We start from the raw sequence: 26814 nt of genomic DNA on the forward strand, positions 1-26814 counted from the left end.
GGAGAAATTGGAACTCTCATGTACCGTTTCCCCGAAAATAAGACCTAACCGGACAATCAGCTCAAATGCGTCTTTTGGAGCAAAAATTAATATAAGACCCGGTCAGTATCATACCAGGTATTATATCATATCATTTCATATATCATATATTATATTAGACTGGGTCTTATAGTAAAATAAGACTGGGTTTTATTTTAATTTTTGCTCCAAAAGATGCATTAGAGCTGACTGGCTAGGTTTTATTTTCGGGAAACGGTATTACCACTGGGAATGTAAAATAGTGCAATTGTTATGGAAAACAGTTTGGTGGTTCCTCAAAAAGTTAAACACAGAATTACTAAATGACCCAACAACTACTCCCAGGTATATATAAACCCAACAAATTGAAAACAAGGACTCAAACAGATGCTTGTGCACCAATGTTCATCACAGCAGCGTTATTCACAAGAGCTAAAAGGTGGGGAAAACCCAGTGTCCATCAATAGATGAATGGACAAACAAAATGTATATTCGTATCACAGAATATTTAGCCATAGAAAATGAAGTTTTAATATATGCTACAACATGGATGCACCTTGAAAACATGCTGAGTGGAACAGGACAGACACAAAAGGACAAACATGGTACGATCCCACCTATATGAACTATCTAGAATAGCCAATTCAGAGACAAAAAGTGTATGTGAGGTTACCAGGGTCTGGGGGGGTGGGGGGTGGGAATGGGAGTTTATTTCTTAATAGGTACACAATTTGTTTGGAATGACGAAAAATTTGGAAATAGATAGTGGTAACTGCTGTACAACATTGTGAATCTAATTAATGCCACTGAATTAATGCCACTGAACAGGTAAATGGCAAATTTTATTAATATGTTATATACTATATAAATTACCACAACTTTGTAAAAACACACAAAAATCCCTGCATGAATTGTCTTGGGTCCCAAAGATAAATTATTTTAACATGTTAACAAGTCGACTTTCGAACATAAGCTGATAAAGCACCAAATAAAAGGCGGGCTGCTTCTATATACCTAGAATGACATATTCAATACGTGTTAACATCATCACTTGGAAGGAAAACAAAAAAAGTCATCCTGTCTTACCTTTAAGAACCCTGTCAGTTTAAGACGAATCATTAAGTGTTCAAGGTTCAAAATTTCTGAGTTTCAATTCTCTTCATTGCAAAGTTTCCAGGACCTGAATGGCGCTCAAGTATCAAAAAAAAGAAAAAAATACCAAATTCCTTAATAAAATGAAGAAACATTCCTAGGACTTCCTAGGAAGAACTTTATATTACTGGAAATATTTCTTCACCTTTTATATACAAGAGTCAAACTTATGAATATGTCAAATTTGCAACAAATCAAATATGTAATCTATGAAATAAAATATGTGACACTGATAACTGTGAAGGCTATTCTATAAAACTACAGTACAGATTACTAAATGGCCAACACAAATGTAAGTTAAATATTATTAGCACAGTGAGACTTCATTATCTTAAGAATGAGACCCATAAAAGAAAATTATCCCATTCTGCACAGCATTCTTCCCCTAGAAAGAACTGGGACTCAACAAAACCACATTTTTAACAACATGAAGATTTTGTTATTATAAATTTCAAAACAAAATGAAGGAATTTCACATGATATTTATAACCTTCAAAGTAATACATGTCTGTCAGTTAGAAATAACAGCAGTTTGTTAGGCTACAGGGTTTAACATAAAACTAATTTACAATTGTGAAAAACAGTAGTGGTCCAATATTCACCATTACACATGAATCTGTTTCTTCCAGAAATTTTTTTTAAAAAATTAAAATTTCAGTATTATGAAATATTAAAATAACACCCCACACATGCCACAATCACTATTCACAAATAAAGTTAAAATGAAATATACAGAAATTCACTTAATACTGTTAAATAACAATAAACTACAAGTTTTCCTGAACAGAAATGGTAGGACCCCTGAATGTTTTACAGTGAATGTCAGGAAAAAAATTAAGTTATGACTATTTTCATGATATATAAGCCAAAAATTTACATGATCATCTCAAAATATACCAATTAAGATTTGTAGTTTGTAAGATGCACTAAACAAATAATCTTAAAAGTTAACACAAATGCTTAAAACACTGTTACCAACACCAAGGTGTGGCTATGATATTCAAAGAGATGCATAATTAAAACTGTAATATTTACTATTTTGGGTAAACAGATAATACCTATAATGTTTTAAAACAATCCTCTAAGTTCTCACTTTTTTCATTTGTATTTATCATGGCTCATTTCAAAGACATATTATAGCTTTCAGCTGATTCCAAGTGAATGTTATTAAAACACACACATACACAGCCCCCAAATGAAATATTAATAAATTGTTCCTCAACGAAGTATCATCCTTTCTAACAAAAGAATTGTATTTAACACAAACAGAAACAAGACCTCTCATGTTTGACTGGACTTGTATGGTTTTGTTTTAACTAAATTAAAGCACAATGTAAAATAGTAAGTGTATTAGTATACAAATATCCAATAATATGCAGTAAATATTTCTAAAATGAGGAAAGGTAAAAATAAATAATTTTGGTGCTTTAATTTACTGGTATCTAAAGTGAGATCTCCAAAATGTCAGGTATTCATTCACTTGCTTGAATCAACTTCTGCATCATAGGCTTTCCTAAACATAATGTGCTTATCAATTTCTTAGCTACTCTATTTGTCAATGTTCAATAAAAAAAATCATAAAGATTATATAGCGTGAACTTAGAGTGTTCAAGATGGCTCACTTATTTTACTGTTAAGCAAAGCTAAATTACATTCCAGGAAACACTGCAGTTTAATCTTAAAAACAAACAAACAAACAAACAAAAAATGCAGCAGTAAAACAATTTGTGAGGAGAAACAGATGCATTCACATATAATAAAGCCACTGCAACTTCTTCAGGCATTCAATTGTTGTGTTAAATAAACAGACAGTAGTTATTTAGCAGCAATGATTCCGCAATAAATAATGCACTGTGTTTCTCAGTCCTGCACAAAAATTGCAGCTACAGTTACATCAACGGCTGTAACCTACTGGCTCTACCGGCAGAGAAGACCTTAAAACCAACTGTACAAAAAAATTGTCACACTGTGACAACAAATATAAAAACAATCTGTAGGTCTGAAATAAAAAGACTCCACTGTGAAGAGGACAGTGTAGACAAACGGAGATTCCAAGTCCACCAAAAGAAATAATTGCCTTCATTTCTGAGTCCTTGATTGATAAGAAAGGCTGGGGGCTGGGCTTGAAACCATGTTATCAGACTTAAAAGAGCATGCTCTGTCTTCTGTTCTTCCCATGTCCTAAAATATAAAGTCATTTTATGAGGCAGTTCAAGGTTCAGTTTTATCCTACATACAGTATTTGGTGACTCTAGGAAGCTAATGTTCCCACCAGCAAAAGCTACTATTCCATGGTAAGAGTGATCAGCACTGTCTTAAATGACCCTTTTGTTGATGGGGTCAGTGTATCGCGTCTATGCTTCGAAGTGATGAACCTGACGACTAGGGAAGCACAAGATGTGTCTTCTGCCTCAGGTACCATGGATGGCGTGTGCAGTGATCAAGCCAGGCCACTTGTAAGTCTTTGTGCCATCTGCAGCTTTCAGGATCCCTGACTTGACTGAGTCAGATTTCTCTCTGAAGAATTACTGAGCTGCCCACATCATACAGAAAAGTGAGTACGTGCAATGCTAAACATACACAGTTGTGGAATGCACTGTACATTGGTTTTTACATCAATAATTTTACTGATCAATTTATAAACCAAAAACTTGGTTCCACGCAAAATTTCATGATCGACTTGTGAAATGGTTTATGACAAACACACCTGTCTCTGGATAAGAAGAATTTCGAAAACCAGGGTCCTTTTGCAACTGAATCTCTTTCAAACTGAATATTGATACACCTAAAATGCACAGACAAAAATTATCAGGTGAAGGTCTAACATTATTAAAACAAATATAACCCAACTACAAATGTTTAAAAATGTATACTGATTAAATATGCAACACTTATACAACATTTACAAGGTTATAGCCCTGCTGAAATATATTTTCCCTTTTGTCCCAATGTTTTAAGAAAAACAAACAATATAATCTCCCTTCAGAACCACCCCTCCCCCAAACTCTGCTTTAAATCTCGTTTCTCTGAGGAGAATATACATTGTCTATTTGTAGGACTTACAGGAGTTGGGAAACTTAATCAAAATGTATTACTTGGTTTTTATTATCTCTGCCCTTTTTCTCTCTCTTAATGATAGCATGAAAGTATCAGGTCCTCAAACTATCTTCAGTTTTTCAGAATAGAACAAGGAATAGTTTTATACATAACTGTCTACCTTAAACTATGAAACTTGATATTAATGATAAAATGTAAATATCATTTTAAAAACACCTCTAACGTATCTTTCTCATTTCCAATCTCTACCAGAGAGGTGAGGTAATCTTTCACTAAAAAATATCCAGTAAGTTCTAAGTGAAAAGTTCTAAGGATTCTTGACTCCAATTAGCAAACTTTGATGAATGAATATTGTCTAATAAATGAGACTGGGAAATTAATGAAAGCTTTTGGCAACTCCATTCCCAAATATTCTCCTAATTTCCTATTCACTTTACTCAATTTTAAAGTAAAATATTGAGGTAATTAAAAAAAAAAAGAATGTTATGAGTAAAATCAAGCAGATACCTCGAGCATAAGAAACAGGCTGTTATCGTGACTAACAACATGCTCACCACTGTCATGGCGACAGGAAAGTCAAGAGTGGCCACAGGAAAGAAAAATCATCTTTTATATCTTGAAAAGGAAATCTACTTTCACAAGAAAACAATCTTATGTTTTGGTTGTGTCTCACTCTTCTTTTCCTGAAATCCATTTTTAACAACTCCAAATCAAAGCAATCCAGACCGGGACTAATGACAATGACTATCATCTTATAGCATTTTCCACCTCAAGTCCAGTAAGATTAATGGCCCACGCCTAAGTACTTTTGATTTCTTACACAGTGGAAATGTGCTCAAGAGTGAAAAAAAATAAATTAAAACATAGGCAAACAAGACATATACCTTCCTTCAAGGAATTCTGATCTAATTATAAGAAGACTAGAATTTTAGGCTTAAAAACCAACAGCAATCTCTTCCTAAACCCCTAATTCACTCGTTTCCAGCCCTGGACAAATGAAAATAGGGGGTGGGGGAGACACTCAGAATTTCTCTTACTTTCAGGTAAAGCATGTATTCTTGGTCCCAGACTTCGAAAGTACACATGTTTCATGGCCTCTTCTGCTGAAACCCTTTTCTTAGATTCATACTGTGAAAAAGCAAAGAACTGCATCATGAACTTTTTCTCTAAATACTGTAAAAGGGTTCGGGAAGTTAGCACTACTTTTATCTTGATTATTTAATACACTATTTTTTTACAAACCAATTGGGAGGTACTCCAGACATGTTCTAACTGAGTTGGTACTGAGATTATGTAGTAATGATTTTTTATCTCGGTTCCAAATCCCCAAGATAAAGTGGATCTTAACTAAAAATTTAGATTCCCTATATTTTTCTAAAGTGATAAAAAATTAAAATATCTGACCTTTAGTGTTACTTTTCTTCATGAACACCGATGGATCATTGGAAAATATACCCAATACTTTCTTTTTTTTACTTAAGCATATGCCTTAAGCATGCTAGACACTATAATAAATAACCTTATTTATTGCTGTGGTAAATTTTTGAAGGACATATGACTGATCCCATTCTACAGATGAAGAAACTGAAGTTTAGAGAAGTTAACCCATTTAACAATTACAAATAAGATGTAACTTACCTGAAGAAATTTTGTTATCAACTCTATTCCTTCAGAGTCTAACCTAGAAGCAACAAAAAACAAGTGGCAATTTATTCTCTAATTTTATCTTAGCTAATAGCAACTTTTCAAATAAAACTATTTTCCAAGTGTTTTAATGTGTGAAATTCAAGTGCCCTAAAACAGCCAATCCTGTTGCTTTTAAATAAACTCAAATCTGTTTTATCATTAAAAGACTTATCTTGCCACTTGTTTAAGAAGAAACCATAAATAATTGGGCTTCAATTCAAATTTTCAATATTAAAAAAAATTAGATGATTAAAAACTATGGAATTTTTAAAAATCACCATTCTGTCTCAAAGTAATCCCTATTTATTGGGAAAGTTTAAGTAAATTACATCACTTTTCATAGTGTTCCACTGAAGGCAAGAGTACAAAAGTATCATTTTCCTATTATACAGGTGAAAACAAGGAGACAAGTGACCACAAAATGTATCACTGTGTCAAGATAAACACAGATGAGTCATTCAGCAAATTTTTACAGGGTAGTCAGCTGAGCATAGCTATAAACTGAAGTTTAAATATGCCTTAGTAACTTCATAAAACAATTAAGAAGGGCTATAAAACCAATGATACAGCCAATATAGATAATTATAGTGATGAATTTAATATAACAGTGAGTAGAGGATTTAGAGTTTATCTTAATGGGATAATCTGATCAGAAATCACAAGTTCTATTTTGCTGCCTTTCATTGGCAATAGCACGATTATGGATAAAGTATGTTTTCCCATCCAAATGTTCTTAGTGGGTACTGTGGATGCTGTGGCCTAGACATTCTCCAGACTCTTTTAATCCTTTGTAGTTTACCAATCTGACAAATACCCAGAGATCCTTGGCCATCGACGAGCTGAGTACTAAAGTAATGGAAAATCTGCTTAAAGAAGAGTTTCAACCTTCTGCACTGGACATTACAACAGCAAACAATATATAAATGACAAAAATAGGATTTGGGAAAAATACACACAAAAAGTACAGCACATAATTTCATTCTTCCTAAGCAAGTCAACTTAGAATATTATTAGCTACTATGGTAACAATAAGGACATCAATTCACATAAATACTTTAAAAATATTTTTGGTGTCAGAACTGGATTGCTATTCTGCAGCTGCAGAATAAAAGAAACTACAGCAAATGTGTTATGTTCTGAGAAATGTGAATGGCTTTTGAGTAAAACAGACATTAGCCTTATTTGGTACCTTGGTGTCCTTTTTATTTTTTTTAAGGAAAGATGGAAAAATACAGTCAAAGAGGTTACTCTATGTTACTTAGTAAAATGTAATACATTTTGTCAGTCAAATTTTAATGGGCATCTTGGACAGATCTGGGGGTAGGTCTGAGCAGAAACTTTAATTGAATGGCCAGTATTTAAGATACGAAGGGTCAGAGATTAATTATATTCTTCAAATACAAATTATGTCATTAACTTGGACCAAAATACTGCCGCATCACCTTTTATTAGAGTCAAAATTTTACTTAGGTTTTTTAAAGTAAATATAGAATACTTCTATAGAAAGCAAAACAGAAATTTCATCAAGGTCTTCATGTTTTTAAGGCATTAACTAACATCTTTCTGGAAAAGGGAACAATTGACATAAACTCTAGAATAATACCTATGTTCATTTTATATACAGCTCAATTCTATGACTTACATACATTGGTACTCCTTGGTCACTGAATTATAAAATTAATCTGATTCAGGAAAGAAGGAATTCAATTAACTTAGCTACTAAAATATTTAAGAATTGTGTATGTGAATTATATATTTTGTCCTGAGTGCTCACTGTGGCTAATATTTTAAGAGAATCATGTGGGTTTTCCCCTTTCACTTAAAGAAAGAAAAAAAAAAATACCTGGGTGCATGGTTAATTAGAGGCTGAGGTTTATATTTTGGAAAGTTGTAGTTCTTGAACTCATCATTTGAAGAAACACCTGGCCAAGTTTCCTGAGATGGAGTCCCTGAATTAAAAACAATTATATATATAAATATGTAAAAATTCATATATATGCAAATACATATAAGTAGGCAGGATTAAGAAAGTGTTTTAAAGAACAATTTACATTTGTAGATGACTTGACTTTGAACTGAAACCAAAATGATAGAAATATTAAGTAAACATATGCAGACTTTTTTGGGGGACTCTCCAATGATGCCATAAAATGATGATGCCTAATTGACACCTAAGCTAGAAATATTTCCTAATAATATGCTAAAGGTCAATTTTCAATAGTATTTCTCTTCTCTGTTCTTCCATAAAATCTATTGCAAAGGTGGGCCTCAGTAAATTAAAAGTTGCCTAGAAGGATCTATCTTTATCATAATTACATTAATTATAATATTTATAACAACTATTTGTTAGTCTCAGTATCAAATTTTTAAATATATTTTTTAAAGATAGTCTTATCTAGCTAGTCAATTGTAGGTAACAAATCAATGGAGAAAGATTTCTTCTGTTACCTAGCAGTCGGAAAATTAAGTGCAGTTCATCTTCCACAGTTGATCCTGGAAATAGAGGTCTTCCAGAAGCCATTTCAAAGAAAATGCAACCAACACCCCTTTAAAATATATCATAAAAAAAAAAGATAAGTAATCCATTTACATATTATGACACACAAGAATCTTTTCCTTAAGATCGTCTCTCTGGAGAATTTTGTACTAGCCTGGTAGAAAACTTCCAGCAGAGATATTAGCATTTATCCTATTTGTCTCAGTTTCTATATTACTGTATCCATTTTCCCACTTAAAACGTCCAGCTCTCCTCAGCATGATCATTGAAGAATAACATTAGTAATAGCTAATAGTGATTTAATGCTTACTATGTGTTTGTTAGTGGGTAGCAGGGATGGGGAGAAGCACATGATTCAAAATGCTTTTATGCAGGAAGCAGAGACAGGGTGTAGAGTGTGTGAGAGGGTATGTGTAAGGGAAGGAAGAGAAATGGATGGAGGCTCAGTGAATGAAGACTGTCTTCTAGTATCTGTGTGAATACACGTTAAGTTTAAGACTCAGTTCTTCCATTAAAGGACTCATAATCTAGCAACTGTGTATAAAATTTAATTTTATGTATTAAAATGTTACAAAGAAAATGCAGCCATGATGGAAAACAGTATGGTAGTTCCCCCAAAAAAAAATTTAGAGTAGAGTTACCATATAACCCAGCAATTCCACTCCTAAGTATATACCCAAAAGAATTTAAAGCAGGCTTCAGAGAGATATTTGTACAGCCATGTCCACAGCAGCATTATTCACAATAGCCAAAAGGTAGAAAACAAAAGTGTCCCTCAACTGATGAATGGATATAAACAAAATGTAGCATACATATATAATGATTATTCGGCCTTGAAAGTGAAGGAAATTCTGACACATAAAATCAAATAGCTACAACATGGATGGAACTCGGAAGACATTTATGCTAAGGGAAATATGCCAGTCACAGAAGGACAAATACTGTATGATTCCACTGACTGATATGCGGTACTTAGAAAAGTCAAATTCATTGAGACAGAATGTAGAATGGTGGTTGCCAGAGGCTGGAGGGAGGAGAATATGGGTTGCTGTTTAATGGGTATGGAATTTGTTTCAGTTTTGCAAGATGAAAAAGTTCTGTAGATGAATGGTGGTGATGGTTGTATAACAATGTGAATGTACTTAATCCCAAAGAACTGTGCACTTAAAATTGGTTAAAATGGTAAATTCTATGTTATGTGTATTTTACCACAATTTAGAAGATAAGTTTAAAAAAAAATGTTCTACAAAACAAAAATATAATTGTTCAACCCAAGACAACAGAAGGAAGTATACGGCTTATCACTACATGAAAGGTGTAGGCAATTAAATGCAACCGCAGTTCAGAGGAAGGAATTGCCGCTGGAGGCTAGGTTGCATTCAGGAAGGATTTATGAAAAATGTGTTTTCAAAGTTCCTAGGTACAGGCCCCAGTTAGGGAAACAGGCAAGTATTCCAGAGGGGTAGACTGGTATGAACACAGCAGCAAAGGTGGAAAAGCCCAGATTCTTTTTGAGATACAGTGAGTAGCCCATTTGACTAAAAGGGAACATTAGTGTAGAGGAATGGTCTGAAGCAAGTTGAAAAAGGTAGTTTAGAGACATTTTTATGGAGATCATTAAGTATCAGACTAAAGAATTATACCTTATTCTACAGGTAATGAATGGGGAAGGAGCAAAACTGTTTGAGTGAAGGAGTGTCATCATCAAAATGGTGTGTTAGGAAAATGGCTACGATAGTTTACTATTTTTTAGATCAACTTAAAGCAAGTAGATTTTGGTGAATATTAAATGATAATAAAAACAATAATTTTGTTTTAAATTACTATGTACCAGACGCTCTTCTAAGTGCTTTGTATATATTAGCTTATTTGGTCTTAACAATATCCATAGAACAGCCTTTAAAATAATTATTGTTACTACTCCCATTTCCTTAAATTAGGAAACTAAGGCACAGGCCCGTAATTTAAATAAGGTTATTATATAGTTATAAGTGGTAGAATTGGTATTTAAACCTAGGTGATCTTACGTGCCAGAACTTTGTCATTGCTTATATTGCAGCTCTTTAAAATAGTATCTCCTTAAAAGTCAAGTATCTATCGGTATGCCCTGTTAACAGCTACATTCTTTCAAAATTATAAATGGCAACAACATCCGCATATATTTACCACATGTCAATCTGTGTTGAGTACTCTGAAGAACCGAGAAGCACATCAGGTGGCCGGTACCACAGTGTGACAACTTCATTTGAGTAGGTCTTTGTGGGAACTGACTTGGCTCTGGCTAGTCCTTCATAGGGAAAAGAAAACAAGAAATATCCTCATCATGACTCCCTCCAGTCACAAGGATGCCCGAGATGGCTCCTCTGTAGCTTCCTGTAGCTTAAAAAGTAGACTTACGAATTTTTTAAAGTATGCATGGTCTTTGGTCAGTAAATCTTTATATAATTAACCTAAGTAATAGTAATTCCACAATCAGACATTATGCTTATTTTTGTGTATGTGAAAATACCTGGTACAGTGTCTGGGTTCATCTAAACTTTAGATATTTTCCTGTTGTCCATGAATCATGATGCCAAAATTTCCCAGCTGAATTTAAGTCGATGCAAAATAGGTCAATGACACTGAGATGAACAATTTTACTTCTTACAACTATAGGATTCTGTCACCTTTTTAACCTGATTCCAACTTTAATTTGCTATATCAAAGAATTTGAAGCTATTATTGGTCCAAGATCCTGTTTTTATTTTCTGTCTCTAAAATCTATTTCTTTTTTTTTAATAATTATTTTTTCAAATAGTTGACATACAATATTATATTCATTTCAGATGTACAATGTAGTGATTAGACATTTATATAACTTACAAAGTGATCACCTCATAAGTCTAGTACATATCTGACACCATACATAGTTATCAGATCCTGCTGAATTTTATTGACAATTTCCTTGCAGAAGCCTACTTAGAGAAAGTTACATTAGAATAAATTCCTGTTCTGAACTTTCTTTTTAAATTTTAAGTTACATGGATCATTTTAAAATGAGACAGACCTGCCTTTGGATATTAATTGCTGCAAATGATGTAAAACACATGCCATTCCTTTGCCAATTTAATATGGAATTCACTGATTATCCAGAAATAAAGGTGAGAGTTCAAAACTTTATCTCTTGAGCCATTGGCATGAGAGAGTTTGTTTTACTACCTCTCAGCCTCAAAATTCTGAAGAAGCCACTTTAAATAAAAGCTATCTGAAGAAATATAAATTTAACATATAGTTTATTTCAAACAAGGAATAATTCATGTTTTGTCTGTGATTTGTTATGTATAACTTTATGTATCTGTTTAAAAAAATTAAAATCTAAAAAGTGTCATAAAAGGGTAATTAAATACTTTATTAAACTGGATAAAGTCACTCAAATAAAATCAGAAATTAAAATAAAATAGTATCACTCAGACTATTTTTGTTTAGTATAATGGCTAAAGGGTGTAACAGAACAATGTTGACACTATTTTATTTAATTACAAGTTTTACTCTACCATCTCAACTTGGTAAAATAAGTTCAACAAATTATTCTCCTACCAATTCTGGTAATTAGCAACATAAAGGCAGCTTTCTGATCTCTCTTCCTGATATTAATAGTGGGCTATAAGGGGACAAAGGACAGGGCCACAAGTTTACTTATCTTATAACCTATATGTACGGCACCAAAGCAATTGCCAGTTACAGTTTACTCAGTACCTTCCTCTCCTACTCCTGAGAGAATTCTGAAGTAGGGTATTTGTTCAAACAGGCTCCTGGTTTACAATTAGAATTTCAGTACTGGCATGAAACGAAATAATAATCTCCTCCAAACCATATTAATTAAATGTGATATGGTATTGTTATATAAGCCATTTTCTATTATTAATGAAAATGTCTACATTAGTATTTCCTAAACCTGAATTTCATCAATCACAGGAGAAAGGGTAGAAACTTCATAGGGATCAAGAACAATTCACAGTAAAATACTCAAAGTTACCTGACCCTCCTTTATGTAGAGTCCTAAGTATATTTACTACTATGCAACCAACAAAAAAAATCACGAAAAGCAATAGAGACAAAGTTAATTACACTATCTCATGGAATAATCAGAATTTCTTGTTGTCCTGTGGGAAGATAAGATTTGCTTGGCTTGCTTTGTAGAGGTTACAAGCAAAATTTAAAGCATTCATAGTATTCCTTTGCAAAAGTAAATATTTGATGGCCCTTGCCATTCTTTTTTTGAATTTCTAATAGCCAAGCAAGGTTTCCCTGTCATTGCCATTCATTTCGTGGTTAAGGAATAAGGAGTAATAAATGCAGCTTGGCATAAATACGTAAGTAAATAAATAAATAAGTATACAAACTATACCCAAGAAACTGTACTATCTATGTGAGTATATGCAAATAACTTATAATTTATTTAAACACATATGACCCACCCATTTCCTTTTTAAGAAAGGAAATACAAATAGCAACCTACCTGTCAAAAAAATGGTAAAGTGTTAAATAAGTAAAAGTATAGGAATTTCCAGAACAAATTTACCACTTACTAACAGTGAATTTTTAATCTGTTACCAAAAGAATAAATGACTACTAAGTACAGTTTGGTGTCACTGCCTTGATTTATACTAAGGCACCAGTAATTTTACCCCTTAATGCTTTTGGATCATCAGTGCAAACAATAACACAGTGAAAGAGGAAAATAACATTTAGTATAATTTTGATAACATATTATACCTTTGGAGACCCCCTGAAAGGGCCTTAGGGGTCTATGCATCATACCTCAGAATGGTGCCTTTTAGCAATCCCAACATAACTCACCCACCAAAGTTTTGTCAAATACCTTATTCTATGGTCTACAGAGGAAATTTCCACACCCACATAAAAGCAATTACACAGCGTCAACTGTAGTTCTTTGAAACTTAATCACCCAGAACTATTTATAAATATCTTTCATACATTCCATACCAAAATCTGCTAGCTTTAATTCTCCTTTTTCATTAATGAGGAGGTTCTGTGGTTTCAAGTCTCGGTGCAACACTTTTCTTCTGTGGCAATATGCCAAACCACGTAGAATTTGGTACAAAAACAGCTATAGAAACAAATAAATAGAAATCAGCCTTACAGATATACTGTGGTATATAAGCATAAGTTATGGCAGACAGAAAAGCAACTGGCCTAGACTAGCATTTAAAAAAAAAAAAAAGGAACCATATCCTTAAGTACAAAACATTTTCCTTATATAGTTGTTTTCTATTTGAAGGATCTACCTATGTTTTTTAGTCTGACAGTATCTATGAAAATAAATATTGAAAATAAAGTGAAATGAAACTTCACTTCAGTTTTCAATAATAACAGTTCAGTTATTATTGAAAAATGATTTAAAATAAACATATCCTGATAAACTTGCAAGCCTACCAACAAGGCTTACAGTTTGATTATTAAATTCTGGCAAAACAACCATCCAAACTCTACCCTCCAATCCCCGCCTCCTCCCACCAAAAACGCCCCCCACCAAAAAAAAAGAAAAGAAAACCCTGATCTGGAACACTGTCTTTAAAATAAGGCATTGGAATTGGTGGTTTTATGAAAATTCTGAGATGTCAAACAGGATGGTGCTGCACAGCTCTGGCAAATTACGTGATATAAAAATAACCTAAACCAGCTTCTATCACCCACCTCCTGGGTACTTTACTTTCAGCACCTCCTACTCAGCCTTCAAAATCTGCTATGGTTCAGAAAAGGGAATTAGCACTGTAGAGCTCTGAATGACTCCTTGAAAGAAGCAATCCCTACAAGGCTAATGGTAGACTTTTTGTTGTTGATTTTGGTGGAAAAGGGATGTGGAACATGGTAGGTTTTCTGATTCTTTGGGGTAACAAAAAGAGCTTCAATACAGAGGACTGAAGAGTGTATCCTTGGTTTACTTGTAGGTGAAAACCAGAACATTAGAACATTGAGAATAAGCCAAGGCAGCAGGTGAACAATAGGCCTAAAGAAATTCTAATCAGCAGTTTTTCTACACTACATATTTACGAGCTTTGAAAACTCTAAAATTACTATTTCCATGTATTCCTGTTAATTCTTAGGTTTGGAAAATACAAGTACAGAGTTAAATTTGCCATTTAAACAAATAAATACTTTACACCTTAAGCAAGCCATGTAGACCTGGCTTAAAAGAGAAACTTCTCAAATCTTTGTCAAATTATGATAAGGACTTATTTTCTTTCCAAGTTATTGCTAATGTGAAAGCAGGAAAAACAAAATGAAAACAACAAACAGAAATATATGCAAATGAATCCACAACTTGTAAAACAAAATGTAAAATATTATGAATTCTCATGGAATGTATAAGGAAATACACTTAAAGCCCTATTCTAAAATTCTTAGCAATGTGTTATCCGTATGTTCTGAGTTGTCTTTTAGTAAAAGAAACTTCTTCTCCTTTCTATCCACCAAAATTACTATTTTTTTTTAAATGTAAGTTTAAAGTTACTGTCTACAGAATTGGAAGTGTCTCAAAACACAGCTGGGACAGCCTATTTCCAGAATACTTTCTGGACAAAGTTTAGATAAATAAATCTCTGCTAAATTTGGAGTATATCACTCGGGTCAAAGAAACCTACTGTAAGAACCCAAGTGTATCAAATGTTTTCACTTGATTTTACTCTTATCTTATTTTTGCATTTCATCTGACACTGATTATTATGCCAAACTTTTCTGGCATCACATCACGTTTTTAGATATACAGGTAAGAAACCATAACAATTATCTTCCTTTTCCTCTTGACAATATAAATTGGTATTTCCAGCCTAGTATTCATAATACTTTAGTTGTGCATGTTCCTGGCGTTACTCATTAGATTAGTAACTTGAAAATCAGTTGGTGTTTTATACTTAAATAGCATTTAAAATATGTTAGGGGAGTTTGCCATTTAAAGAAGGCCTTTTACAGAATGCGCTAATCATTTGTATTTATTTTAAACATTTAGATTTTGATGTATTAGGTTGGTGCAAAAGTAATTGCTGTTTTTGCAATTTTTTTTAACCTTTTAAACCACAATTACTTTTGCACCAACTTAGTAAGAGGCTTGTTGGATTTTCTAAAGCAGACTATACCAGTAAATGTACTCTATGTCTAAGAGAATTGGCATAAAAGGAATATCAAAAGTGTTTAACATTTTTAAAATAAAGTAGGTTCTACAAAATGGTCTGAGCCTAAGAGACATTATAGTAAACAGAAGTTCTGAGTAAATTTGTTCAGAGGACAATAACCTATTTAAAATGCCAAACAGAAAATTCTGAAGCAGAATAGTTATGCGGATGGTATATTTCATCAAGTAATGTACTCTGTCTATGCTTAGTGTTTGTCTCTGCTTTAAACAAAATTTAAAATGACACATTAAAACGTACCTTTACATTGTGCATACTCATGATGTTTCCACAATCATCCATGTACTGTTTTAGGTCTTTATCCTGAAAAAATACAGCACCTTATTATGTGGTACATAGTTTTCAGAAGGCATAGCTGATTTACTTAAATACTATTAATAAATACTATTAATTTTTAAAAATAAGTTGTTTTTTGAGGGAAGGTATTGAATGCACCACACATAAATTTAATACCAATAATTAAGCAATAATGTCCCTGATGCTGTTAAAAAATCCAATTGATGTTTTATTAAAGCAAAAGCAAATACTGAGTTTTTATTATGCTTACCAGATATTCAAAGACCAGGGTCAAAGATTTATCTGTGTGAACAATGTCATGTAAGGTAACTATATTTGCGTGTTTTAGATCCTTTAACAGTGAAACTGCAAAACAGAAAAGAAAGTCAGTTATTTGGTCTGTGGTAGCCAGTCTTTATAAAAACCTGAAGTAAGTTTAGCAAACAAATGATTGAGTTTCAGATTCTCTTAAGTTTACAACAATAATTGACCAAGGGGATTTGTAATACTAATTTCAATAGAATCAAATTTTGTTCTTCTATAATTCTGGGTTTGATATTTTTAATTGACCCCAATATTATAATAATACCCTCCATAATATCTTGTGTTTTTTTTCTCTCTCAAATGTTCATGTGCTGAGAAGTTCCAGAATTAATTTAGATATGAAGTACTAGGTATCACTTCCCTCTAAATTGGTAACCAATTGCTTCAAAGCATTTTCTGGAAACTCTATCTTTTTTAAAAAATACCATTATAGGAATTATTTAAATTCTGTATATACTAATTTATAGTTAGCTTTTTCCCATGTGCCACTATATAACATTTCACAATGTCAAATATTTGCCCATGACAATGATTTTTAATAACTCAAGCTACACAATATAATGAATGAATCCCTTTCTGATGAATATTTTGGCTTTAGATATTAGCTTTTTTAAGGCCTAAATATATCTTCCAGTCATCTGTTATCTCTATATCTGAGCTCTTCTTAATTACACAAAATGAACTCTTATTATACAGCTTTGGATTTAAAATGTTCTACAATAATTTCATAATACATTTTACTGACAAAAGATCAAATTATACCTTCTCTTATAGCTGTGCAGGGTGCACCTTCTTCGTGTTCCAACCGGATCTCTTTTAATGCCACCAAATTCTCTGTCAATTTACTTCTTCCTTTATACACTGTTGCATATGTACCCTATAAAATATATTTTTGAAAGACACATCAAAAGTATCATGAGGGTCTAGTTATACCACCTATACAATAAAGAGCCTTAATTAAATTTCTAATTTCTAAGCATCATGTTAAATTCATCTTGCAAGGAAAACGTCACAATGATTAGTCTTGGTTTTCCTATACCTAAAAAGGACTTTCAGTTCCACATGCACTGCTTCCATACTTATAACCCTAGAGTGCCTCTCATAGCAAAATATGAGAATATTTAATTTACTTTTCATACTTGTGTATCAGATTAACCTATGGATCAATAGCTTTGGAATCAAAGGTATTCTACCTGCAATGGTATGCAGGAATTGAGGAAACTGAATATATTAACTGAAAACTGAAATTGTAACTAACATATTGTTCAATTATAAAAATTATACTGGTTTGCAGACTTTTCAGAATTTTAAACATTAACTTTCCTTTAAAAAAACAAAACAAAACATACTCTGGAGATTTCTTCTATCATTGCCAGGATAGCCCTCAAATTCTCAAAAGGATTCCCTATTAACTAGTTCTATTATTTTCTTCAGCCTCTCTTACCCTGGGAAGGAGATCACTTCAAAATTAGTCAGTAGTAGTAGCGAATTCAAGAAAACCAGGTTCTTATTAGCCAAGAATTTCCTTTTGTGACATGTGTCTTTATCTTCAAGATAGTATTTTGATTTTTCACAGGTTTGAACTCATAATTCCCCACATGATAGTACAGACAGCAGATTGCCAGGAGGCTAACTAACAAATAGATACCCATTTTTGTTACTTTATGCTTCAATAAAGATTACAAGGCTATAAAAAAATACTCATTTCTTCTCAAAATGATGGGATCATTTCAAGAACTTAAGGGTTTTTTTCTTTCTTACATTCTGTTGCCTTTGCAGGACAAGATATAAACTTTCAGACAACAGAGATTACATTCCCCCACCACCCCAGGTTGGCAAAAACTGTAGACTAATAGAGAAGTTTAGATGATGAACAAGAAAGAAGTCTTACATTTACGAAATACGTATTTACTTACCTCTCCAAGCTTTTCCAATTTAATGTAGGTTTCCATTTTCCCAAACCCAATTTCTGACTGAAAGCAAACAATTATAAATTTAGTATTCTTAAAATTTCAATTCATCTCTTAGAAAAAGTTGATTATAACTGTTGAACATCTGTCAAGTTTTAAAATATACCTGATGTTGGAATAGTCAAAGGTTCAAAAATATCAAAGTTCACAATTAAAACTGTCAACTCATTTTTTATATAGATTAGTAAACATCGTGCTATGAAAAAGTTGTTTTAAGACCCTGAGATTTTAAGATACCAGACATTTTAAGACACTAAAGAATTTTATAAAAGATAACATGATATGTGTAGTGTCAAATGAGTACTAGACTTATTGGGGGGTATAATTTCATTAATTATATAACTGTAAAACTACTATGCTGTACACCTGAAATTAATATAAAATAACACTGAACGTCAACAATGATTTTAAAAAATAGTCATGGGGATATAAAGTACAGCATAGGGAATAGCCAATAATATTTAATAACTATGTATGGTGTCAGATGGGTAATAAACTTATTAGGGTTATCACTTTGTGAGGTATATAAATGTCTAATCACTATGTTGTTTTCTATACCTCAAATAAACAAATAAATAAATCTTTCACAAATTCAAAAAAAATACATGATTTTCTTTTTAATGGAACTGCAAAATAAACAATTTTCCTACATATTTTCCTTCACTAATCTTTAAGTTCCCTAGGAATGCCTTCAAGCAACAAAATACTATTTGTTTCAGTTTTCCAACCAAAATATAATGAAAAAGACAACTGCAAGTCACACTGTTATTATGGATCAGGAAATAACTGACACAAAAGAAGCAATTTAAGTCTAAATCTGGCCAAAAAAACCAAAAAGGCTTCAAAAGTGAGTTCTCAAAACCATTGCTTTTAAACCTTGAACTTGTTTACCTATTTTGTATGGAGTCAATTAATGAGGTAAATGGAATGCATCCAAACATGTAATGAAAACCTAATATTTAAAAGCTGAAAAAACAGAAAAACCCTAACACAAAACATGTAGGGGGGAAAAAGAGAGAGAGATGGAAATTTCGGGACTGGGAGAGCAAAAATAGGAAAAAAGTTAACAAGCAGAAGAGGAAAATGAGAATTTTCTTAAAATTATTTTCTAGTACCCCTTGTAGATAGTGGAAAAGGAAATAATAGTGAAAAAAAAAAAGAAAATTGCCTCTCAGAGTGGTGCTAATACCCTTAAATAAATAGCCAGTGAAAGCAAATAATGTTCTTCCATATAACCTCAGGTCTCAAAAGTGTTTCAATTATGCTGGATCATTAAATGTATGTTTTAGTCAAATTCTGGACGTACTCAATAAAATTTGACAATCTGACTGAACATCAATCACTTACCACATTTTGAACAGGATAAACTGCCTAAAGTTAAAAGGCCAAAAGTAGCAGAGGCCCCTTAAAGGAACTGTTTTTATCCTTTTGTTACAGTGATATGTATCATGTTTAAAAGCCAAGAGAACTGCATGTCCAACAGTACTTAATTCAATTTTGGTAAACTAATAACTTTGTTCACGGGTGATATTATTAAATGACTGAAAAATTGCTTCTTTTTGCACTCCTTATGATTTTTTTCTGTATATAGTGTTTAAATTTTTTTTTATTAAAAAGATGAAGTTTTGGAGCCACTATACAATATCTACCCATGTATTGGCTTGTATATTACTCAGAGCTATTCAGTCCTTGCATTCTATTATCAACAACAATGCAGAATAAAGTAAAATTACAGCAGACAACTTTCCAAATACAAATAGTTTTTAACTTTAATATGGAAAACGTGGCAAACAAGCCCACTATCTAGTAGTACATGAAAGCGTGATTCTCAATAATCTTTTAGTTTATGTATGGTTTTTTTTACAGTCTATTTACATATGATCTTAAATAACTTAGTTTAAAAAAAGGCTAATTGCCAAGGTAGCACAAACTATGACAGAACGTCTTTATTTTCTTACACCTATTTCTGGAATTCAGGTGTTTAAATTCACAAATGTGGAACTATTGCATTTTTGCCATGAATTTTAACTATTGTGTTATATATTTTATGAAAGAAAAAAAACTATATTGAGAATAAATGGAAACTAATATAAACAAAAACTGTGAATGTGTCTGAAAAATAAACATTAAAATGTCATCATCCATAACAATGAGAAGCACATAGAAAAATATGACTGCAAGCTAGGAACTTTTTCTTATCAGTTGCTGGAATATTAACTTATTCATTCTATTTTAAGTGAATAAACCCTAGCACTCCCTCCCTTAAAACATCAAATACACTTTGGTCCAATAGCGGCTATGACAAAAATTCTGAGGTTTACTTTAAAGTATGTATAAGTAGACCACAAATTCAAGACTGTAAAGATAAAAATGTTATAGATTACTGTTATCATATAAAATATATAAGGAATAAACTGTAAGAGATACATAAAAAATTAACATTATAAAGAGTCACTTTTCAGAGAATGAGATTTAGTGAGATCATTACAATATGCTAAAAGTCTGCTTTTAAAAAAGAAAGTAAATACTGTATTATAATTGTGAATTTTTTTTTTAAGGAGGGTGCAACTCACAGTGGCCCATGCGGGGATTGAACTGGAAAACCTGGGTATCATTAGCAACACAGTCTAACCAACTGAGCTAACCGGCTACCCACTGAAGTCAAATTTAAATTTTAATTATTGATCTACAAACAGCATAACTAAATTCCACCCATGCAGAAGGCAGAGAATTCAGGCAAAATGCAATTTTACTAGTAAATTGTCTGTCAGAATCTAATTCAAAGAGTAAAGCATGTCTATTTCTCCACTCTTCTCTCTCTCTTTTTTTTTTTTATGGTGGGAGGAAAAGCAGGTTTATTCAAAATGCCAACATTCTGGGAGGATGGCTCACTTCTGTCCAAGGCCATTCCCCTCACCATTCATTTTAATAATTTCCAACCTTAAGGATTTAATAATTGCATCCAAATATTACTGAGTCTTTAAATGGGATTTTTAGAAAATTTTGCTTGTATTTTTATCTGTTGAACATGACAAGATTAATAATAAATATAATGACTAGCTTGCTGACATACTCTCCTACAGAAATTATTCAGAGGACAGAGGACACAGCTCATTTATTTACCATGTACCAGGCACAGTGCTAGGTACTGGGGATACAGTGAAGAAAGGCGATATGATTCCTGCTTTCATCAGTTCACAATCTAGACTGAGTTCCAAATTAGATTATTTTAGAATATTTTAAATTTCATAAAAACAGAAATAATAGCTAAAGGAATGGAACGATAAGCTTTATATTTTAACATAATAGAAAAAAAACCTTAGTTCTGCTTTCCCAACATATGAAGATGATTTTTTCTGATACTTCATTTCTCCAAGAGAATACTTTGCTTTTTGGTAGCCCCAAGCAAATTCCTGTTCAGATGGCTCTTACCAGCATAAACACATAAAAAATTTTTTAAAATAAATTATGATTTGTAATAATAGCCTTCCTATAATTCAGCGCAACTTATATGTGGTATCAAGCATTATGGGAGATTTCTTGATTACTTTGGCTCTAGCAACACAATCACTGTATTACAGTTGTAATGATGTATTAAAATACTGGTAATATAATTCTAATTGTGCTTCAAAACACATGAAGTATGCGCAGAAGTTGTGTAGATGCCATTCTAAAAGTCAATGTATGTATAAGAAACACTGGGGACAAAGGGAGATTTTTTCCAAACACTAATTTACCTCCTGTGAGAATGACCAAGTTACCGTTACTGACAGAAATGCGTTCTTAGATATGTGGGGGGCAGAAAAGAGATTGAGAATCTCTATTGTACTTGGTCCTTTTGTCTTAAAAAAACTGCTGTTACCATCATCATGATACTATCTTAATCCTGTAATTGGTATGCCAAAGGTAAATTAAGTTGTGGGCAGACTTTGACCCTCACTTTCACATCCCATAATATATATACAGAAGGTGCCAAAAAAATGTATACACATTTTAAGAAAGGAAAAACCTGTATTAAAATTATAATAATATATACTGATAACAAAAGTTGAATACAAGTCATGTGTATACATTTTTTTGGGACCCCCAGTATTATTTCTGAAAGAGATCAGGACTTGGTACCCTGCTTTCTCATCTAAGCAATACAAAGGACTACGTATGATCTATATTGGTAAAGCCACGAATGAGGAATCTAATACTTGTTGTATAGGAAGAAACAGATTCTTAAAATATGTATAACCTATAATTTCAATATGATGAGACAGATTTCCAAATACAGATTTTCAGCTTACTGAAATTGCCCATTACAGTCTCACAAATCTTCCACTGGGTATGCCCTCATTGTAATTGCAACAATGCTCTTAGGAAACCTGACTATCCGCATATGGGCATTCCCGCTACTCTAATGTTTAAATATGTTAAGAGTTAGAATATTCTATTCCTTATTAGTCATAATGAACATTAAATGGCAGTTCGCCGATCCAATAACCAATACCTTTAACATGAGACATGACAACTAAATGTAGTGTGGTGTCCTAGATGGGATCCTGGGACAAGAAAGGACCTTAATGAAAAACTAAGGAAATTTTAATCAAGTGTGGAGTTGAGTTAATTGTACCAGTGTTGGTTTCCTACTTGTAACAAATGTACTAAGTAATGTAAAATGTTAATAAGAGGGATAGCTGGGTGTGTGGTAAATGGGAAGTCTCTATAGTATCTTTTAAATTTTTCTGTAAATCTAAAGCTATTATAAAATTAAAAGTTTATTTAAATAAAGAGTCAATTGGAAGGATTCAGTTAAGAGGAGAATGAATATACTTGAGTGTACAAGGATAACAAATATTCTAAGCACCCTGAGGAGATGAGATAGGAAGGACAATTCCTCAATATTAAGAGAAGGAAAGAATAAAATGAGTTGTGGGTAGAACAGGTGTAGGTTGATTTGCACATTTGTTATTCAGGAAATAAGGGGATTTCTGGTTAATAGCTTCTCCCTTTCTTATCATGTAGGAGAAGAGATTATCTGCTTAGCGTGAAAGGGAAAGAGTTAACCAGAGAAAGACAATAGGGTAGCCAAGCAACACTGAGGGCCCATTTGAGGTTGACAATTATAAATTTATAGAAGAACCAATTGCCCTATTGTGTCTTTCACCACCAGAAATGAATTCTGTGACTTGTTTCTTAATTCCTATCCAAAGGATCTGTTATTTTTACTACTCTTATTATACATTGCTATCGAAAATACAAAACATAGAATTTTATACTTTTAGACAAAACTAAAATTTTATCTTGAAAAACTGTTATTAGATAAAGCGTATATTATTCATAGAAACACGAACTCTAACACATGTGAAGAATACATTTCTTTTCCCATCTCCTTTCCATTTATTCCCTAACCAGCGCTTTTATACATAAACCTAAGGTACTGAAGAATAATTTTCTAATACATTTCAAAAGATATCATGTTTTATAAAATAGATGAATAATGAAAGGGATACACTGATAGAAACCAAAACACAACTGCCATGATTAATCTGAAATCTATAAACCATATCAAGATAAAAAAACAAGGTAAGTGGCTAGGAACACCCAACCACAGTAATAACTCCCGTCACTTAACATTCATTAGAGGGCACTGTTTTCCTTAATTTCATGTAGACTGAAAAATATAGCTCTTAAAAAACAGCTTTAAGAATTACATGGTGATTAAATCATACTTTTAGTCCCAATCTGAACATTTAGTAACTCCAAAATTTATCCTAAATATCAATCTTTGATAAAAATTGATAGCCAAAAAACACCTTAACCAGTAATCAAATGACAAAGTTATCTGAATAAAAATGTCTTTAAGCAGTGATGCAAAACTACGACAATGATAAATCTATACCAAAATCAAAGTGGCATTACTTTTATATAATATACAGTAAGGTACTTTTATACAATATACAGTAAAAGGTACTTTTTACCTTACTGTATACTTTTACTTTACTGTATATTATATTGATGAATGTTAAATAACAATATGTTCATATTATATTTAGCATAAAGTAACTTTATTCTTTAGAATATGTAACCCAAAACAGAAGTTTTTCCATGATATAGTATATAAAAAGGAGATATAACAACTGCCAGCACTCCAGGAATCCTCATCAATTGTTCCTTCCTCACACACAAAGTCCAACTGGGTACCAGGTCTACCTTATTTTATCTCTACATGACCCCTAGGATCTGTGTTCTATTTTCCATGTCCACGTGATTGCCACATCATCCCTAATTTTTGAACAAATTCTTAATTCATCTCCTGTCTCTAGTCTCTCTCCTATTTCATCATTTATACTTTCCCTGAAGCTAATGTTCAAAACAAAAATGTCATGTCAGCCCTTGTTTAAATAAAAACATCTGAGGTCCTTCCATTACACAAGATGAAGTCCAGACTCCTTGGCCTGACATCTCAGGCTTCTTACAGTCTGGATCCATCCTATCCGTTTAAGCCCTATTCCTTAACATGATTCCACATTTACCCTTCATATCAGTTATAATGATATTCACATTCATGCCTCTGGGCATGAAGTTTCCTCTGCTGAGAACACTCTTCCACCCATTGTCAACCTGACAAATTTCTACCCATCCTTCTAGAGCCAGCTGAAGCAATATCTCTTTTGTAAGCCTGTGATGTGCAAAGACATTTGATTTGCTATCTCATAGCACTTTGTCTCAAAGCACTTCTTATGTACCTCTGCTACAGGACTATAGCCATCCAAAAGAGATCCTCACATATACAGCCACCTGAATTTATGTCAAAGGTGACACTGTGACAGGAAAAGCTGACCTTTCAAAAATGACTGATGGGTCAATTGCTATTAATACATAATAGAAGATATTTGCAAGACTTATACCTGACAAAGGTCCTTTATACAGTAGTCTCACAAATCAATAAGAAAAAGACAGAAAAGACAATAGACCTGAGAGTATCTAAATGGCCAACAAACATTTAAAAGGTGTTCAACTTAGTTACTGGGAAAATGCAAAATAAAACCACGATAAGATAACACCAGAAAAGTCAAAAATTTTTATAAAGGGACAGTATCAAAAACTGGCAAAGAGAGCAACTAGAACTATCATGTACTGGTGAAGAAAATTTAAACTGGTACAACCATTTTGGAAACTGTTTTGACAGTATCTAGGAAATCTGAACATATGCACATAATCTTACCCAACAATTCTACTCGAAGGTACGTACCCAACAGAAATGGTTCCATATGTTAACAAAAATACACGTACAGAAATGGTGATAGAAGCTCTATCTGGTAAGAGCCAAAAATTAAAACAATCCAAATATAAATGCCCATCAACAGAAGACTGGATAAAGTATAGTATACTCATACAATGGAGTACTATGTGACAATAAGAACAAATGAACTATAACTACATGAAACAACCTAGATAAAACACAAGCATAACACTGAGCAAAAGCTAACTACAAAAAAAATACATATTGTACACTTCTATACATATTGGGATACATATTGTATAATATATATAAAAACTTGAATACACATTATTATACATGTGTATCAATTGTATTTTAATATATATATTCATAATTATATAAAGTTGAAAATTTAAATAAGAATCAGAAAAAGAACAGCAAAAGCACTTTTAAAATAAAAACATGCATGTAAATGTGGATTTTAAAGTCTTTCCAGATATTTAAACATACTATAAACATAATATAATCAAAACAGTAGAAAACATGAGTAAAACTAATCTTTGGCGTTGGTAAGTAGGGATAATGGCTACAGTTGAGGAAGTGGGAGGTAGAAAGCAAATAGAAAGGTGGCAGGAAGGGGTTTCTGGATTTTTGGAATTTTCACTTATTGATCTAGGTACTGATTATATATATTAACTCTGAACTCAAAAATTCATTGAGCTATACAATTATGGTATATGTGCTTTTCTGTATACTTAGTATATATCTATGTAGAGGACATATTCTGTACATCTAGCATTTATCAATAAAACTTACCAAAAATAAAATAGAACATAGCTTATTAAATCCTATTCTTATATGCATCTTTAAACCCTTAAGAATGGAAAACAATAAACTCCAGAAGGAAGTGTAATAAAATTTAGTTATTCAAAAATTAAATATAAAATTTAATATAAAATGTTTACACCCAAAAACAATCAAACAAACACATCTGATGGTGTAGGAGACTAAAAACTTACTAAGGAAGCTCTACGAGACCTTCGGCTCATTGGTTGATCAAATGGTGGACTGTTTATCTGGAACTTTTCAAGATACCCATCAGGTATTCTGATATCTGCAGGAAGTGATAACCGCTTATTTAAATCCTTTAAAAAAGAAAAAGAAAAAAAACAGTTTTGTAGGTAACTACAAATAGAAAAAAAGGGCATTTGACATTTGAATTCATGGGCTCTAATACATTATTTCTTAGTGATAAGTAGTTGTAAAGTTTTATAACAGTTACAAAGTCATCTATATTGATTATATATAATATGTAATACAAACATATTTACTCTAAGCAAAGTATACAATTCAGTTTTACAGAAATGGTACTTTGCAACCCACTTACTTCTGAATTCCTTCCATTGGTAAATTCGACGTGGAATTTACCTTGAT

At 32.3% G+C, this 26814-nt stretch overlaps 1 protein-coding gene across 2 annotated transcripts in view; it reads right to left on the reverse strand.

The window, feature by feature from the left end:
- Positions 1 to 1586: 1586 nt before the first annotated feature.
- CDK17 (cyclin dependent kinase 17) overlaps positions 1587 to 26814 on the reverse strand; it is an 87129-nt gene continuing 61901 nt past the window's right edge. For both annotated transcript variants that reach the window (XM_019732143.2, XM_019732145.2), the window contains 13 exons: positions 26400 to 26525; positions 18117 to 18173; positions 16963 to 17077; positions 16148 to 16242; positions 15841 to 15903; positions 13397 to 13520; positions 10577 to 10697; positions 8362 to 8459; positions 7757 to 7862; positions 5866 to 5908; positions 5265 to 5355; positions 3878 to 3955; positions 1587 to 3351 (listed from right to left, as the gene is read on the reverse strand). In XM_019732143.2, coding sequence (XP_019587702.1) covers positions 3314 to 3351; positions 3878 to 3955; positions 5265 to 5355; positions 5866 to 5908; positions 7757 to 7862; positions 8362 to 8459; positions 10577 to 10697; positions 13397 to 13520; positions 15841 to 15903; positions 16148 to 16242; positions 16963 to 17077; positions 18117 to 18173; positions 26400 to 26525 — 1155 coding nt within the window. In that variant the 3' untranslated portion in view covers positions 1587 to 3313. The remainder of the gene's footprint in view (positions 3352 to 3877; positions 3956 to 5264; positions 5356 to 5865; positions 5909 to 7756; positions 7863 to 8361; positions 8460 to 10576; positions 10698 to 13396; positions 13521 to 15840; positions 15904 to 16147; positions 16243 to 16962; positions 17078 to 18116; positions 18174 to 26399; positions 26526 to 26814) is intronic.

Source organism: Rhinolophus sinicus, linkage group LG02, assembly GCF_036562045.2.
Source record: "Rhinolophus sinicus isolate RSC01 linkage group LG02, ASM3656204v1, whole genome shotgun sequence".
Classification (NCBI taxonomy): domain Eukaryota; kingdom Metazoa; phylum Chordata; class Mammalia; order Chiroptera; family Rhinolophidae; genus Rhinolophus; species Rhinolophus sinicus.